The 19,062-nt window shown below is 35.9% G+C and overlaps 1 protein-coding gene across 6 annotated transcripts in view; it reads left to right on the forward strand.

The window, feature by feature from the left end:
* Positions 1-19,062, forward strand: part of PHF3 (PHD finger protein 3) — a 78,400-nt gene that overhangs the window by 28,163 nt on the left and 31,175 nt on the right. For 3 of the 6 annotated variants that reach the window (XM_074947906.1, XM_074947908.1, XM_074947907.1), the window contains 2 exons: positions 453-2,283; positions 16,346-16,667. In XM_074947906.1, coding sequence (XP_074804007.1) covers positions 453-2,283; positions 16,346-16,667 — 2,153 coding nt within the window. Of the gene's footprint in view, positions 1-452; positions 2,284-16,089; positions 16,235-16,345; positions 16,668-19,062 lie in introns of those variants that run through there. The other 3 variants (XM_074947909.1, XM_074947911.1, XM_074947910.1) reach the window with 2 other exon arrangements.

Here is a 19,062-nt window from a genome sequence, read left to right on the forward strand (position 1 = left end):
AACTTTAATGGATGTCAGGTGATTACTTTAAGAATCCCAGAATTATATGTAAGCTTAACTACTGTGTTTTTGTTTTAGTGATGAGGTGCCAAAACTTTATTTGTATGATACTTACTTCATACAGAAGTTAAAAGGACAATTAAATACTCTTCCTATTTCAGTGATAGGATGACCTTTCTGATTTAAGAAATTTTGGTTTCTCGCTTGCTATCCAGAATTTACGTGGCCATTTACATTTGTCCAAACAGTGTCAATGTCAAATTGAAATATCAATCTTTTGTATTCGTTTTAAATTTTAATAATGTTTCTTGAACTCAATAAAAAATTAATGATCTAACATTTTGTAAGTTAAATCTTGTTGATTCGTAAATTTATTTTCACTGTAGTCTAATCTTATGTTTGCCAGGAAAAGAATGAAATATACCTAAGAGATTCTCTTTTCTCTTTAATAGAACCAGTACGAAGTTTGCGGCAAAGTACTATAGCCAAGCGTTCAAACATTGCACCTCTTGCTAATACCAAGAAAGCAGCTGTAAAATCTGGATGTGCCCAAAAGGGAGGACCAAAACCGCAAGACAAGGGTCAAACTAAACAGGAAGAAGTTAGTACACCAGTGAAACTAGAACATCTTAAAGAGGTTAGGCGCAGTAGTAGACTATCTGGTCAGACAGAGGAAACAGAAGAAGCATCATCACCTTCTCCAAGTAGTTCAAAACAGTCTGCTTGTCATGAAAAGAATGATGAAATAAAATCTGAAACTTTCAAGCAAGGAAAATTGGATGAAACGTTCAGTGAATTAAGAGGAGGTTCTCTTTTAACAAACACTTGTTCTTCTAGTGAAGAAGCAGAAAGCAAAACAGAGACTGTTATGAAAAGTGGGCTGGGTTTTATAACCTCTGCAAATAATGAAGCTAATAAAGTAAATATTGATATATTTAAAAATAAAGTGGATGAAACTATGGTTGGTGAAATAGGTTCTGATGCATCTTCGGAAGAAAAGATTGAGTACAAAATCAAGGAAACAGAGGAGAAACCTAAAGAAAATGACCAAAGCAAGATAAGTGGAATGACTACCATTTCATCTGTTACAACAGTTTGTATGAATTCTAGTGACATCCATGAGACCCCTTCAGTTCTATCCAGATCTGTAGAAGAGAAGACAAAATGTAGGTTAGATCCACCGACTACTGTGGAATCTGCTGGTAAAAATGTTATGTCATTAAAAGACTGTAAAACAGAGCCTTTAGATGACTCTAAAGAGGCGGATAAAAATGTTGATCCTAGCAAACACTTGGACAGTACAGAATTTCATAAAACAGCCTTGAAAAGTACTATTTCTGCTGAAACAGGAAGTAATATTTTAGAAAGCAGTATTATTCATGATTGTCCAAGCCAAAATGTACAGCAGCAGGACAGCTATATTAAAATGGAAGGCTGTGAGGCAGCAAAGCTTCAGGATGATAATAGCATTTCAACAAAAAGTCCCAAAACTGTGAAGTCCAAACACATTAAATCTATGATACAGATTAAACAAAATTTGACTGCAGGTGCAGGACGAAAATTACTCACAACTAAACAGCAAATAAGCCATTCAAAAAAAAGAGTTGGTGTTAGTGTTTCAAGTTTTCACAGTGCATCTTCAATAAGTCTGAAAAGGAGTGCAGATGAGCAAGAGAGGTGGCAACATTTTCACAAAACAGTTAAAGTTAGAAAAAAACAAACTGATAAGGATGTGAAAGCACAGAGCTTTGATATGGGGGTCACAGAGAAGAAGCAGACCCATACGTTGGTGAAAAAAGTATCACGTGTCCAAACACCTATGCAGGTGCAAAAGACATCAGTTCAGAATGTGAGTGACAAGTCTCTTAATCACCAGGGTTGTTCAAAAGAAATCCACCATCCTGTCTCAGCGTCTGTGCATTCACCATCTGGTCATTTGCTGCATCAAAATCAGAAACAAACACAGAAACATCAACTTGCAATTGCACTTAAAACAAATAGTTATGTAAAAGAAGAGAGAGAGACAAAAGATCCCACAGGATTAGAACATTTGAAGGAGGATGAAAAAGAAAAACTTAAATTGAAAAAGATTGAGAAGAATCTTCAACCTCGCCAGAGAAGAAGCAGTAAAAGCCTTTCACTTGATGAACCTCCATTGTTCATTCCAGATAACATTTCTACTGTAAAACGTGAAGGCTCAGAACATACCTCTCCAAGTGAAAGCAAATATGTATGGGTTCCCACCAAGCAGTGCGGTTTTTGCAGAAAGCCGCATGGCAACAGGTGTGTGTGGTTTGGGATGCACAGTGTTTTTGTTGGTTTCAAAAGATAAAAGTGCTCTTTTTACATTCAGGTTTCTGCTACTGTTCATGTAGTTCATCTTTGTCACATCAAAAAAAAGCAGGCATAACCTTTCTAATGGAAATCTGTATCAGTCATACTATGAATTTCCTACCTGTGTACCGCCGCACCCTTTCACTCCAACTTTTAAAACAAGCTAAATAGCACAGTAAAGGCTGTCTTGGTCAAAAGGAAATATTATTAGAAGAAATCCTTTTTTTATTTTATGAATGCTCTTCTTTAGCAGGATATGTAATTCTGCTGAACTATGTTAGATAGGACAGAGACATCTTAAAACTCACCATCTTGGAAAACATCAAACTAAGGCTTAAGTTTTTCAGATTGATTTGTAATAGTTATTTTGCCTGAAAACTGGTAAAAGTGAATGTTACACTGCAAGTTAAAAGGGTTGCGGTCAACCTAAAAGTCAAATAATAGTTTTAAAGTGTTTTATTGTTATAATTAACTCTGTTTACTATGCCTAAAAGATTAGGGAGAATATTTTTTCTCCTTTTAGTTTACTTGTGTATTAGTCAATATCATTTTCTGTGAGTCTTTCATACAATAGTGAGAGAGGAAAACATTTAAAAAAACGACAAAGCCACAATCTTTTTTATGGGACTTGCATGCATGCATGCATGAAATTATATTTAGCTCACTTAGCATCAGATGTCATCCATTTTTTTTTAAGTGTCGTCCTTTCACTGAATAAAATGTTAGTTTTCAGCATGTTGTGGATGGAGTGAAACAAGGCATTATGTTCTAATGAGGCAGAAGTATTAGCTCAATAATATGAGTCCTTTTGTCTCACTTTTTACATTTTTGCCACAATTATATTTGTGAAGAATTGTTTCTGACTTTAAAAGTAGTTTTGCCTATCTACCTTTTGAACTAGATGGAGCATGAAATGCTTTCACTACCAGTCAGATGAGTGTCTAATTAGTCCTTATCTGTTCACTTTATAGAAATTCCTGTTATTCTACGAACACTGTAGAACTCCATTTTTCTGACTGAAACAAGGAACATGTAATTTTGTTGATTAAAATTTATATCATATTTAGGCATTCGAAGGTCCATAATATATTAGATTCAGCATTTGCATCCAAGAAGTGTCCTTTATGTTCCAGAATTTCATGATTACTTGTCACAACATTCATGAAGTAAATGTGTATTTTAATATTTACAGTGCAGCTAGAGTAATCCTGTAAATTAGTAATTCATGTGAAGAAGATACAGCATATAGAAAACTAAATAATACTGTAAGAATTTTAAGATTATTTTGGAATACTTGATTGAAAGGATACTGTCACACATTAATGTATTTTTTTAAAAAAACTTGTTCCAATTAATGTTGTAGACTAAACATTTTTGTTTGAATAATCTGGACTCCTTTTTGCCATTTATGCTTTTTGTGTTTATCTTTATCATTTCACTCAGCTTGGACAACGAATATACATTTTATTCAGTTTCACTTTTGCTTTATTATCAGGTTCTTATTCACTAGCACATGGTGCAAGTGTTTGGATTGCAAAAAATTCAGTGGAATGTTTAAACTTAATCAGATTGCTTTAAATACATAAATTGAAATGTTTCTGTAAAACATTTTTAATGCAAAATGTAAATTTTTGGCCTAAATTATTTTGAGAGCTTCCCTTCAATTGATGCTGAATTGAAACATTTCTATGTTTCTTGTCTTTTTTGTGGATGTTTAAATTTTTTCTTCCTATTCTGAATGTCTAGTTAGTAAGAGACCTTCAAAACACTTAGTTTTAAAATTAAGATGGTGAAATTCAGTTGTGGCTAGAGAATCTGATCACTAATGGGGAGTGTGGGGGCTGGCAGTTAAAGTGGAATGAATTTGTTGCATTTCTACTTTTACTCAGATCTTTCAGTTTAAAATCAAAGTTAACAATGTTTAAAACTTAACTAGAAATAGGATGTCATGGGGAATTGCAATGGGATAGGAAACATTTAATCTCTTTAGACAGTATGTTTATATACTGTGTGTTTGTACATTGTGTAGTGCAATGGGGAGCCATTTTTATTTGGAGGTCTCTAGGTGCTACATCATACAAATAATATATTCTCTAGTTCAGTCACCAACCAGGTTGGCAGCACGCAGGAGTTGTCACCATCTGATAGTTGTTCAGTGTCATGAGTTTTGTGGTGTCAGTCCACTTCTTTTGGACAGATTTCTGTATCTCTGAACTACTACTACAGTTGGCAGAAATTGACACATTCAACAGTATTAGCAGAAAGGTCCAGGATCAAATGGGCTTTGAATTGCACCACTCTCTCCATCTCAAAGATGGTATATACAGAACAGATTGATGCACATTGGTGAATAGAAGGAAGCTTCCATTGTTGTTGCCCATGTTTGGTTTTTACACACACACACACACACACACACATGCACGCGCGTGCTGTAAGTCTCTCAGTTGTTTTTACAAACTGAAAAACAAAACAGAGCATTTACGTTTTTGTTTTTTGAATTACTTTTTACTTCATTTTGGACTTGTATGTTTAACATATATCCTTAAAGTTTTCATCTCTAAAACTAGGCTGAGCATAGAATAGAAGAGGAAGAAAAACTCCTCTATAATATCTTCCCAAGCAGGGACAGTGTGTTACATTATTTGTGCTTGTTACTGCAGCAATAATTAAACCCGTTGTTAAAAGGGACAGCAGCTTAAAAACTGTACCTTTCTGAAATGTTTTTACTGAATATTGTTAAAAGTATAACACACACAAGTACTAAAACTGAGAGAGCTCCAAAAAAATTGTTTACTTTGCATTTAACGACATTTGTTCAGTTTCTTCATTTCCCCTGTATAAAGCAGCTAGTTTAACCAGTTTTCCCTCTTGGTTGTGTGACTCATCGCACAGGAAAAAGGAGAAATGAAAAAACACTTTGAGTTGGGAACTTAACTCATTTTTTTTAAACTGACTAGATTTTAAGTTCATGGTGTTGCTTTTTACAATTATCTAAACATTGTTAGATGTTGCGTGTCAATGCTATGTTGTAGATGGTATGAAAAACAAGAAATGGAACTGAAGTGGAGTCCCAAATTAGGGAAATGTGTGCCAAGAGCTTTCTAATTTATGACTAGCAAATTTGGTTTCATGTTAATGAAATACAACTTGAATTAAGGTTGGAAAAAAATTCATTTTAACATACTGTGCAAACTCAAATTGCCCCCCCCCCCCTTACAATAAATGCAAAACCAAGGTTTCAGTATTTAATCAGTTAAGTCAAAAAATGCCAGATGTTGAGGTTTCTCCATCAGTGTTAACTTGGGAATCTCTTTCATGTACAAGGATCACATTTTGAGGTATTGTAATAAGGGCTCTCACAATCATATGCTAAGCTGGATATGTCTGGTCAAATACAGTAGATCCTCAGAGTTACGGATACCTCAGGAATGGAGGCTGTTTGGAACTCTGAAATGATAGTAACTTTGAACAAAACATTATGGTTCTTTCAAAAGTTTATAACTGAACATTGGCTTAATACAGCTTTGCAACTTTACTATGCAGAAGGAAAATGCTGCTTTTAACCAACTTAAACAAGCACAGAAACAGTTTCCTTACCTTGTGAAAACTATTTTTAAACTTTCCCTTTATTTTTTTAGTAATTTTCATTTAACACTGTACTGTATTTGCTTTTTTCGGTCTCTGCTGCCTCCTGATTGCATACTTCCGATTCCAAATGACATGTGGTTGACCGGTTAGTTCGTAACTCTGAGGTTCTACTGTAACAGTAATAAACTAGTTAACATTGTCCATCTTCACGGTCAGTACCATATTGAGATTATTGGACAGTTCATCTTTTAGGAACAGATGCTGTCATTCTGCTACCACATGCAAAGCTAAAATACATGTACTTTGCACAGGGGAACCTAAAAGTGGTTGATTGGAATGTAGAGCAGGAGTCCTTTCCCTCAGTGCGAATAAGCTTTATAGACATGAAAACTGTAGCAGGATCAGTAATAGCAATTGGAGCCCATGTGTTTCTCCTGCTGGGGGTTGTGCCTGTTGACTTTTTTTATTAGCACATCTTCTGGCTAATTACTGGCACCAGAACCTCTCGACATAGTTTCTATACATGGTGTCTCTTCCTCTTACCTCATCACCCTCAGTGGAACCAAGGTATAGCAGCATGCTTTGGATCTACTTTATCTATGAAGTGTGGAAGGGGGACAACTTTTGGCATTAGTACTATTGTTTCATTTTGTCTGTTGACTGTATTTTATTGATTCTGTTCAAAGTGATATCTTTGCAGTGTAACAGCTAGAATTTTTTTATAAATAAAAGCCGAAGTTTTTCAGGAACTGAAGTGCTGGTTATGGTGTTCTGCCATGTAGTTGCCCATTTCCACTACATATTTCCGATTTGTTTTCCTTGCTCAGTGTAAACTGTGAGGTTGGATTTCTTTTAATAATACATATCATAATATGTATGTGGGGTACACCCTGTGTCTGAGTTAGTTAATGAGAAACCATAACTTTTTGGATTTCCTAACTTGTTTGATTTTTGCAACAATAATCCTATATTAGTGGTAAGGTGTTCCCTCCCCGTTAATAACATATCTTTATGTATGATTGCAGCATTTATATGCGAGGAATTCTTCCTTCCACTTTATGTAAATGCTGTTGTTGAAATGGAGTAGGTTTCTGGATTTTGATCAAGTGAATAGACTTTCATGGCATTGGCAGAATAGGAGGAATAATAAAGGGAGAATAGTTCCAAGTTTATTTTTTTCTGAAGGTAGTTTGTATGTCTTGCAATTGATATAAGAAACAAAGTTTTGTTTTTCTTCTTTACGTAGAGCCAGATAAATCCTGGAATCTGCACACAGAAGGAATCCTATATTCATCCCTGTGCTTGCAGAAAACATAAGACCCTACACAGCATTATTTCCTACCCTCCCCCTCATCCCCCCTTCAGTTATATTGTTTCCAGTGTCCCTGGCTTTTACATCAGTGCCTAAGATCTACAGGCTTTGGGGCTTGAACTCCCTGCCTTTTTTACAGGCCGGCAAATCCTAACCATATATTACAAATCTGTGGGAAGCTTCACAAGGGAAACATTGCAAACTTTCCTCTCTTCTGGCCCCCTTGAATTTTTCCTTAATGGATCAGGGCTCACCAAATGCCTAGTTAATAAATTAAATTACCTACTGTGTGTTGTTTTTATATAAGGAAAACCTTGATTGAAGAACTGTTATCATCATTGTAATGAAATTGCAACATCAGTGCTAGTTTTTAAAAATAATATATCTCTCAATTCTTAATTTTTTTTTCTAATGACTTTCATTTCCTTTGGTTTGATTGTTATATATTTACTTTTTTTAATCTCTGTTAATGCACTTGGTATCTGATGTTGCAGCGTGTGTTTGGGCAGATTGCTGTGCCCATGCAGAGCCCTATGGAAGTAAGTGGGGTTATGGGCAGCAGTCTATCTGTGTGTAACAAATTGCAGGATCAGAGCTTTAGTTGGATTTTCCTCCCCTTCACTTCAAACTTAAAATAAGTACACATCTTAAGGTTGCACAGGAAGGCAATTTGAAAATGCAGACATTAAGGTTTAGCAAATAACCTCATCTCTGATTTCTTGTGTGTAAATAGTCTATATATGTGGTCTCATAATAGTCCTCTTAATAGATTTTTTCGAAAACAGTACAGAAAGCTAGTTTTCTGTCTAGTTTACTTGTGAAGTTGGAAAAATATTTAGGCTTTTAAAATTTTCCTTATGAAGTTACACAGTTTTCATTTAAAACAATTACATCCATTACTGTGTGGAAATAATATTTAAACTATATTGATACTTTGAGGTTAGGGGATATGAGACACATAATCCATCCATCCATAGTAAAGAAATAGAACAGGTGGCCAAACTGCGGCTTTTGAGCTTCATGTTCTTTTACAGTTAGTGTGGCTTGCAGAGCCCCTCTCATCCCCCCATTCTCTGCCTACCATACTTCAGGGGGTGGGGGAGCTCAGGGCTTCTGCCTTATGTCAAGATGTTGAGGATAGGGGTTTCTGCGAGAGACAACTGATGCCTGCTGAGAGTGGGGAGGGGGGCACAATTAAAAGGTTCAGCCCCTGCCAACCCCAACGTCTTGAGTCATGCCTCCCTTACTCTGTGTCCTCTCCCTGCAGCTCCCAGGTGTTAGCTCCCTGTGGAGAGGCAGCAGCAAACAGCTGGGAGTTGCAGGGAGGGGCTGCTTCTTTAGCTCCATGGGGAGAGGCAGCCTCAAAAGCAGCAGCTCTCCCTGCAGGTCCCAGCTGTTTGCTTCTGTGTCTCCCCATGGCCACAGCTCCAGGCTTGCTGAGCCCGGCAGCATCATGTGACCAAGCGGGGCCAGCAAACCCTTTCAAAAACCGGGCGGGGGCACGGGACCCCATGTGCTCCCCCCACGTGTCTCCTCTGGCAGTGGGGGGTGTGTGTGTGTGTCAGGGCTTCAGCCCCACGGGGCATAGCTGCCAGGGCTCAGACCTGAAGTCCGCAGGCCCAGTAGCTGCAGTCCTTTTCTCGAACTTCTGAAGATTGTTGTATGCAGCTCAAAGGGTCGGTAAGTTTAACCATCCCTGAAATAGAATATTTATACACATAATGCAGCACTATAAGGGCTTTTCTCTGAGAGATCATTATGGCAGTAGATCAGAAATTAAGTTCTATGTCCCTGTAGGCAAGGAGGGAGATTAAGACCCTGCAAACACTTTTTAAAATTAAGCATATGTATAAGTTTTCAGAATTGGTGCCTAAATAGCTAAATGAATGTGTGGTGACCAGAACTTAAAACAAGCATATGACACAAGATATGATTTATATTTATGTTAATTGAGCTTGAGTATACAAATATTACTCATGTATAGCTATGACTGGAAAATTTATTTAAGTACTATATGATAGTATAATTTAAAAATAGCGTTGTAATCCATAATCACAAGGCGGCAGAGTTCTATACTGTACACACTGAAGATTCTGACACTATAATTTTATTTCCTACTGATCTAAACTAGCACATACATTATATGTGCCCATACAAAAAACTAAAGGGACACTATTAAAGTTGGTATCGATAGGCCTACAAAATAAAGGAACATCAATTTGAAAATCAAATTTGTCTGAAATATTTTTTTTGCTGTTTTAGTTACATGGAACACCTAAGGCCCTGATCTTGCCATTGTAGTTCTGCTTGCAGGATTGGTGTCTAAAATTAGTATAATTGAAAAGTTAGAGAATATATATATTTTTTCCAGTTTCATTACTTTGTGCATTTGATTTCACTTGTTTAGTTAGGTTCATCATTTTGTGGATGGTCCTGTCTCACACACTATACTTTTTTGTGTTTTGCTCTTGACCCTGCCCTTTCTTCCTTGCTGAAAAGCTCCTGGTAATATTAGACATTCGAAAGGAAAATTTTCTTCTGATTTTCCTTTCTTAAAAAAATAAAAATAAAGGTTGTTCTATTGAAACTGGGTGCAAAAAATAAATAAATAAATTGACATTGCTCTTTTGCCTTGCTATGAGTGCCATCTAGATTAGATCGGATGATACATTTTTAAAATCCAGGTTGTTCTTGTTGCTACAAAATCCCTCCCATAGCTAGACTTGCAATAAACAAACCAATGCAGGCACACAGATGCTTTGATAACACGAGAATACATACTAATTTATTTACTGGGGGTCTCCTCGAAAGTAAACTGTCACACTTAGTTTGAATCAGAGCCCACTGAAGTCAGTAGTCTTTCCATTGGCTATAGTTGCGTGTTAGAGTGGAACATGCAGACTCCTCTAAAGCTCCTGTGAATTGGATCTCTGAATGTGTGTGTGCATCAAGGTGATGGCTGACTAAGAGTGCAGTCATTCACGCTTAGTTAATTCTTCACCTAGCTAGATCTCTGTTAATTCAGGAAAAGGTAATTTAAAAATTGGTTTCCATCATGTGTGTCCTGCTGAGCTGTGGAATGTGATACAGATATAACACAACTGAGCCAGTAGTAGACAAATTGTTTCATAAAATAAATATCCAGAAGGTGAACGAATCTTTATACTGACACTATTTTTTTAAAATAGGACTGTTAAAATATTTCTTGAATTATGTACAAATGGAAAATAGTTATTAAAGTATGGAGTGCTTTTAAAATATTTTTAGATTATCTAATTACACTTTACTGCTGTTTTTATTTTCCTTTTTTCTTTCCAACTAAACCCCCAATTCTGCAAACATGCATGTGCTTAATTTTATACACCTGAGTAGTACCTTGACTTGTGTAAATTTTTATGAGATTGAGGCCTTGTTCCCATTCATAGAAAGTGTGCTGGAATGAAACATGGTTGCAAGATGGCAGTAGTGATATGTTGTCCATGATCTGTTGCTATATACTGCAAATACAAAATGCTAAGCAAATGACTTCCAGTGATGTACTTATTACATTTATTAACTATATCAAAGGATGCTGAACATTGACCATTATTGATCTTCATTTTGACTGATTTATAGAACCCTTTCTGTTTTGTGTGTGTGTTGTTAATGAGTACAGTTTTCAAAGCAAATAATTTATGAATAAACTGACTTCTGGCTGATGTATTTTTAAACTCTTATTCCTCAATAATTGTCAGCCATTCAGCAATCTGCTTTTGCTTGAACACATTCCATTTGTTATAACTAGTGTTAGAAAAAATACAGCCTGGACATTTTTATCTTTGAAATGAATCATGAAGCATGGGCTTTCCTTCCTCTAAATGAATGTGTATGCCAAGAGATTTGAAAAGATGTGCTAATCCTAAAGGAGATAATAGAAGGTTTTCATTACTCTCAATCTTTCTTTGTATAATCCAATTCCTTTCTAATATTAGATACTTCAAGTGACTATCTCTTCATCTTGGTATATGGAGACAGGCAGGCATTCCTCTCTAAGGGGAATAAGACATAACTCTTTTTTATACTCAAAGGTTCTATTGAATTAAAGGAGGTCCCTTCCAGGGACATTAATATTTCTATATACCATCAACTATTTTGTGATGATTCTTATATATTACAGAACTTTTCAATTAAAATACAAGAAAGCAGTTCCGACCACTTGGGATGGGATGATTTAGTTGGTGTTGGTCCTGCTTTGAGCAAGGGGTTGGACTAGATGACCTCCTGAGGTCTCTTCCAACCTTAATCTTCTATGATTCTTCTATGATTTACTCAATGTGTTGGTGTGAATTAATATTTTAAAACATATTTCTTTCTCTTTCAGCTTTACATCTTCCAATCCAGCCTTACAACATGGGTAAAGTCCTCACACTTCAAACTATGAAGCAGTCTACAGTCAGAATTTTTGGTGTTAATAGTCCAGGATATCAGAACATCTTCAATCACAAGTCTGTGACAGCTGTGCAAGAAGAAATCCTTGATCCTTCAAGCCAGGCCTCAACCCTCCTTGACTCCTTTATTAATCTTTGTGCATTACCTAGCTTCACCATTATCCAACCATAACTCCTATTACCTAAACTAATTTTGTTGGTGCAGATGAACACCCATAATGTGGATAAAGATTAGAAAAGGTCCCATGGAAAATCAAATTATTCCAATTCTAGTGGTCAAATAAGAACCTTTATTCCCTTTCTCTCAACCCTTGTGACCATGTGGGAAATAGCTAGATCATCTACCTGCCAGGGTTGAAATTTCTAGTGAATTTTTTTCTGGATTTGCAAATAAATACGTTGAAAAATTAATTTAAAATGAGTAGCAAATTTAAGACTTTTCTACTCTAGGAAAATAAGGACCTGCAGTTTACCAGTGGTGCAGATTCACTGGTAGAAAGAGTGGAAATTATAGTGTGGGTAGAACACAAATATATTTATTACAATTCCATCTCCTCTGAGTAGGATTAGACAAAACAGTTGTAAATGTAAATTCCTGAGTTACAGCCTCCATAATTGCTACTAATAGTGGAGAGTTATGAGGTACCAGATTTCCTATTCTGGATACAACCTTATAGCCTTAATTCGTTTATAGGATGCTTTTTTGTGCAATCTTAAATGCAATAAAAGTTGGGTCTTCTCATAAAGTTCCAAAAAAAGCTAATTAAGGATAACTGTGTCACCAGACAGTCATTTCTTTTGATAGTTCACTTCACTCCAGACCAGAGTGAGGTCATCTTTGCTATAACACAAGTATACAACATTCATCCTCATTTGAGAATGCTATAGGTCCTGTCTCTGAAGAGAGAGAGTCTTATTTTGTCTGCACTGATCTGTAACCAATAGAAAATGTACCATTGACAGCATATATTTCTCCAATAAGCCACACATATCTGGGGCTTTGAGCAACAGTCAGTTTCTTCTTTGAAAACTATCTAGGCCCTCAGATGTACTTCATAGTTTGAAATTATCCAGATTAGATATAAAAACAACGAGGAGTCTGGTGGCATCTTAAAGACTAACAGATTTATTTGGGCATAAGCTTTTGTGGGTAAAAAACCCACTTCATAAGTGGGATTTTTACCCATGAAGGCTTATGCCCAAATAAATCTGTTAGTCTTTAAGGTGCCACTAGACTACTCGTTTTTGTGGGTACAGACTAACTCAGCTACGCCTCTGATACCAGATTAGCTATAGATAGAGAAATTAAAGATTCACTTGAAACGTCAAACTTGCCTTATTTTCAGTATTATTAAAGAATGGTCTAGGTTTTTCTAGTGTAGATTTCAGACAGGCCAAATTAAAGTTACAACCCTCGTTTTACAGAATAAGCTCTTTCAGGTTAACAAAGCTTCCAGTATTCAAGGTTCTGAAAAATAAGACGACATTCTTAATCACCTAGCTCTTAGACTATTTAGAACACACCTGTCGTCCATTCTACTTTTGAAAATAGGTAGCCTGTTAGAACCTCAGAGGACCAGGTCCTGAGTGTCTTAACTCCAGAGTTGAGGTTGCTCAGTACCACTTTATGTTTGGGACCTCGCTATTCCTCCTGGGAAAGGAACAGTGCTGACCACATATCAGTCCAAATACTATTCAGATATCAGTCTATGGAGATCCTTTCTCCACTCTTGATCATCTTAATCTGTTCTCTTCATCTAGAAAGTAATTAAAATGTTTGGTTGTTTTCTTAGTGTATCAAAAAACTTAATGGCCATTAGTTGCAGAAAAATTCTCAAAGATAACGGCTATAGTTTCCTTGTTTCTTTAAAAAATCTGAAGTTGTCTGGTCTTGGATTTAACATACCTGCATTTCCATATCAAATTAAAAGATGAGAGTTAAATAGTATCTAAATTTAATTCCACTTCAATGGCCAATCACTGCTGCTAGAAATTACATTCCTTGTTTCCTTCAAATTTTAACCAAAATGAATTAATAGTGCCTTGGTACACCAACAATGGATATAAACATCTTTATTTAAACATGAGGAAAATTTGAAATAATTGGCTGTTTGCTTTTAAAAACTTTTTTCAACTACAGTGGAAACAGTACATTGTTTTCTTATATGTTGGGGGGAGGGGAAGAGTGTTTATATCCATTTTTGGTGTCCCAGTATTTTCTTACATTGAGGCAGACGTCTGTTGTCTAAATGGAACATATTCCTGTGGATCATTGAATTGTAAAACAGAAATTCATACTATATATACTCCCATCAGGTGTGTGCCCCATGACTGACAGTAAAGAACAATAATTTTCAGGATTTTAACTTCCCTTCAGTCTCTCTCTGACTCTGAGTATGTTCATGAATATTTTGGTGGTGGTTGTGATTGATTAACTCCAAACCTAACCAACTTTCTTCTGAATTTTCCATTGTGCCAGAATGTAGATCTGAAAATACTCCTATCATACTCCTAGAAAGCTTTCAGGAACTTGTAGCTTTTATGATTGGAACTGAACGCATCTATGAGTGCTCCTTGCTAGCATGTTTTAGGCAAAATATGTGGTCATGAAATAAGTATACACAAACAATAGTGAAAAGATTGCTTTTCTGATTCACAAACTAGATAACTGGATTGTTTCCAACAGGAAAACAGTCATTATGTCAAGTAAAGATGGAATCTCAGAGAAATTAGCTAGCTGGAAGTGATTTTTTCCCCAAAAACTTCTGGACCGAATTCTCTTAAACCACTGTATAACTCCATTGACTTTACTGCTGATTTATACTGGTATAAGAGTGATCAGAACCAAGACAGCCTATTGACTAGCTTCCTACTTTTGGGTCTCAAGTTTCTAGTATTAGACTAATAGGCTTTCAGGTTTTTTGGTCTTTTGAGGTTCCTGTAGTTTTTTACACAGACCAACTGCCAGTGTCTCAGAGCCATCTGGAATGTTTACCTTCAGTTTCTAGGGAATGAGAACCAAAGAATATCCGAACCTCTAAGCATAATTTATGATAGAACTATATTCTTGCAAAGTAGGTGAGTCATCAAGTAGCTTCAGCATCACAACTGAGAGATTAGGCAGGTAGGTGAATAGGAATCTGGTTCCTTGGAATCTTTTGACAAAAGGGAGTTACTAGAACTCACTCTTGGGTCTTTCTGGTAAGATCAGATTAGGGTTTGCAAATCATTATATTTAACTTGCTTCTAAAGCACTTGCCATAAAACTATTCGAGCTGATGGTCAGCTTTGCACTGTATTACTTTAAATTTAGTGTTGTCTTCTATTTAATTAGTAAGAATTCCCTGATCAAGGTGCTCAGCATTAAAGAACCTATCTACACTTATAAGGATATTCTTGTGACCAGTATGGGTTTCTCTGATTCAAAATTTAACTCCATTTTTGTTTTCCAGACTCTTAAAAACAAAATGGAAAAAAGCTCAGAAGGGAAAGATGGCATCAGACATGAGAGCTCTGAAATTTCACGTCAGTTGAATAATGGTCTTTAGAGTTAGCCTGTCTCAATTTTAAGGCAAGGGGTTATTTGATATGGATATATATATATTAAAAAGGACCGTTAACAGGAATAGTATTTCAAGAGGGATACATTCATGTATCAAGTCTCTGCAGTTTAGAATGTTTTCTACATTCTTCAAAAGTAATTTGACTAGAGCATTGCACCTGATGGACAGAGAATGGAGGACTTCACAATATACCAAAATACTTGCAAAATCATAACCTTGTTAGATACCCAGGGTCTTTGCAGACATTAGAAAATTGATGATGTTAACTTTAGTTAGTTAAAGTTATCTCTGCACACAAAATACAAAAACAGATCTATGAGAAGACCAAATGAGATGACATGTCAATTTTTAGTCTACATTTCAGGGGTTGAAAAGTTTTCTCAAATGTCCACTGACTTGGGTGAATAAATGTACAAAGTTTTGCAATGTAGTGGAAAAACAGCATGTCCATGAAAATGATGGCCAAACCAGCCATGGTTTGAAGAATACGAGCCTGTGCCCCACAAAACTTACACAGGAATAAAGCAAAATGTAACAATTCACTGAAATCAGTCATACTCGCTATTGGTTTATTCTGTCAGATTTTTAATGGCTTGAGGTTTAAGTAGTGGATTTAGTTGAGTTTTGTTCATTGTCAAAATTTTTGAACATTTTCTTTATGCTTTGGCAGCTTATGCTAGTTCCATATTTGGGATGTTGCCTACTGCCAGGTTGGATTCCTTGATGCCAGTGCAGAGAGTAAACTACTTCTTGTCGGAGCATATTATCTTTTTAAGTCTTATGTTCATCAGTCTTGAGAGCCACCTTTTACTTTTCTATGACTTTTTCTCTAAACTGTATTCCTAAGGAGGACTTCTTTGTCTGTGTGGGGTTACGGGTGGGAATTCACGTTGAGGTTGTGATCTCCTGGACTATTATGCCACACTTTCTCAGTTTCACATGGGCATATATAACCATGTCGTAAGGCTGGAATAATGGATGTAAAGCTTAAAAAGAAAATAATTTATCAGGTGAGAACAAATTGCTCTATTTTGATAAATTATTTAACAAGTCGGCTATAGTTGATGTGAAGTTCTACCTCCCTCTGTGCATTGATTGATGCTATTTTGTTTTATTTTCAGGTTTATGGTAGGCTGTGGTAGGTGTGATGATTGGTTTCATGGTGACTGTGTTGGGTTGAGTCTTTCTCAAGCACAACGAATGGGAGAAGAAGATAAAGAATATGTGTGTGTGAAATGTTGTGCTGAAGAAGACAAAAAAACAGAATCTTGTGATCAAAATATACTGGACACCCAACTTGAAGCATATAGAGAAGATAGAACAATGGAATGTGAAAAACCTGGAATGTCAAAGCAAACGCCCACTGGTAATCCCAGTGTAACAAATGAGAAAGCTAAACAGACAGATGATACAATGAAGCACAAAGTCAAAATTTTTAGACGGGTAAGTCTTATTTAAGATGGTTAAAGTTCCTTAAAAAATATTCTTGACTATTTGAAATATTATAGTACTTATTTCTTTCAATTAAAATAATTCCCCCCAGGTTTATAACTCTTCATAAAACTTCAGTCTAGGCTAAAACTTGTCATGTAATGTTTTGCTATAGGTGTACTGTTCCAATTAGTTCCTTTAAATTGGTGTGGCTATTTTGAAAAGAGTACTATTGCAAATCTGCTGTTACCTTGGTTTTTTTTGGTATGTGTGCACACGTGTAAAAATATGATTTTGCAAACCCTCCCCCGTCTTAATGGTTATTACAGGGTAATGGTTATCTTGCATGGCAGCTTCTGGAGATGAGGAAGAGCCAGCTTGCTTCCCTAAAGCAAGCTGGCTCATTAACAGAGATGAAGAGGCTGTATAGTTCTGCAGGAGGGAAAATTCCTGGAGCTGTGTACCCCCTCCCACAGAGGTTCAGAGCTCTCCCAGGGAATACATGTCCAAGGTTTGGTGGTGGAGGGTGGTATTTCTAAAAAAATTTTCAGTTCATAATAATAAAGATCTTATTTAAATCTCCCTTCCGTTCAATTGCCAACTCCATCTGTCTAAGTACATTTAAAGCCTGTGCACCAAGGCTTTAAACACTTGATCAGAATACTTCATGATCTTTCCTTATACTTTTTGGTTTTTGTGTCTGATGTTCATGGAAATGTCTTGTAAACCAACTTCCCAGTTAACTTTTTTCTGGAGCTAATTAGGTTTAGTCACCTCTCTCAATGCAGTCATTCTTATATAGATATCTAGAGCTCATGGATTTCACTGCCCTTTGATATAATACTCAATTAAAACGGATGTATTTTTTTTTACCCAAAGATACTATTACCGTCTCCTTGCAAGTCCTGTTTGTTAAACTAGGTCAGATTCCTTACTAGGAATTTGTCTAATACCGGGTGACATTGTTTAACTGATCACCCCAGAGCTAGTCCCATACTGCTTAGGAGGATCAGTGATGGGTTTGTATGTCATGTTGTATTACTTTGGAGAATTGGGTTAGTGGTTCAGCAAGTATGTAGCCCAGTTTGCTATATTATACAATGCACAAATCTTTTAAATGTCAGTGTGACTGTGAGACCAAATGAAAGCAACACTTTAGTTTTGATTGCTTGAGCAGTTTAGGGTTTTTTCAGCATTGTGGTTTAAATCATTAATAGCAGAAGGGAAAAAAGGTTTAAATGACTAATTGTCTGTTCTGCCCCTGCCCGCCACCCCGTTCTTAATTATTTATTTTCTGGATCTCATTTTGACCAATCAAAACCTAATTTTTAAAGCAATGAAATGGCTTAGTTTAATTACAGTTATTCATGTTCTTTATTTTTAGGATATGATTAAAATTATGAATGCGATAGTTAACATTTAGTTAAAAAAACCCAACCCTAACTTATATTCATTGTAATCTGTATTTAGAATTCATCTGAAGATCACCGAAACCAGCATGTAAGATTAACTAAATGGAAATAAAACTGCCGCAACTTCTAATGCATGTCTCATGAATCCTTCTGTGATGCCCATTCTGAAAATATACATTATATATTCCACAAATTACACTGATTTGGTTAGACAAGGTGAGTGAGGTGATATCTTTTATATTTCCTCACCCGCCTTGTGTCTCATATTCTGGGACCAAAATGGCTGCAACACTACAAATAGCAACTGATTTGGTTTGGTCAGTTTTAAAGATTAGAAACCTTAGTTCTTTAAACAGAAGATTACAAATTCAAATTCAAGTTTTTAACTAGTCTGAATTAAAATGTTTTTAAAATGCTTTTTCCAAGTATATTTGATTTTTTTATTCACCTTTTCTTTTCATAATGTAGCTATTGAGAAAGTTTTGTATGTTCTTTATATACCCATCTTCATTTTGTCTACAGTTCACTTGGTGGATTTAAAAAACAACAAACTTTATTCAACAAAATAATAATAATTAATAATAAACCTCTTTGAGCCCTTCTCCAGGATCTTCAATGGGAATAAGGCCTTTTAACATCCCCCTGCACTCATACTAACTGAATTGAAGTCAGTGGGAGTCTTTAAATTGAGATTTAGAGGTTACTTTTGTTTTTCCTTTTGAGTAATATTTATTTCCTTTCTAACTAGATCTTGTTTGCTGTGCACATTTGCCAGGTTTATTGCATATGAGTTACTTTGGTGACAGGTGTAATCTATCTGCACACATGATATACTTTAAAAATTTTAAACAGTTAACTGAGAAAATACAGCTGCTTTCAACAAGGAACTTACTGCATGTTCTCTGGAACGCAGCTTTGGTAATACAGCACAAGACCAAAGAACCTAATTTCTGAAGTAACGGTTAAACGCTGCTTCGTGGTAAATTGTGACATCT

The sequence above is a fragment of the Natator depressus genome, chromosome 3, assembly GCF_965152275.1.
Source record: "Natator depressus isolate rNatDep1 chromosome 3, rNatDep2.hap1, whole genome shotgun sequence".
In the NCBI taxonomy this organism is placed as follows: Eukaryota; Metazoa; Chordata; order Testudines; family Cheloniidae; genus Natator; species Natator depressus.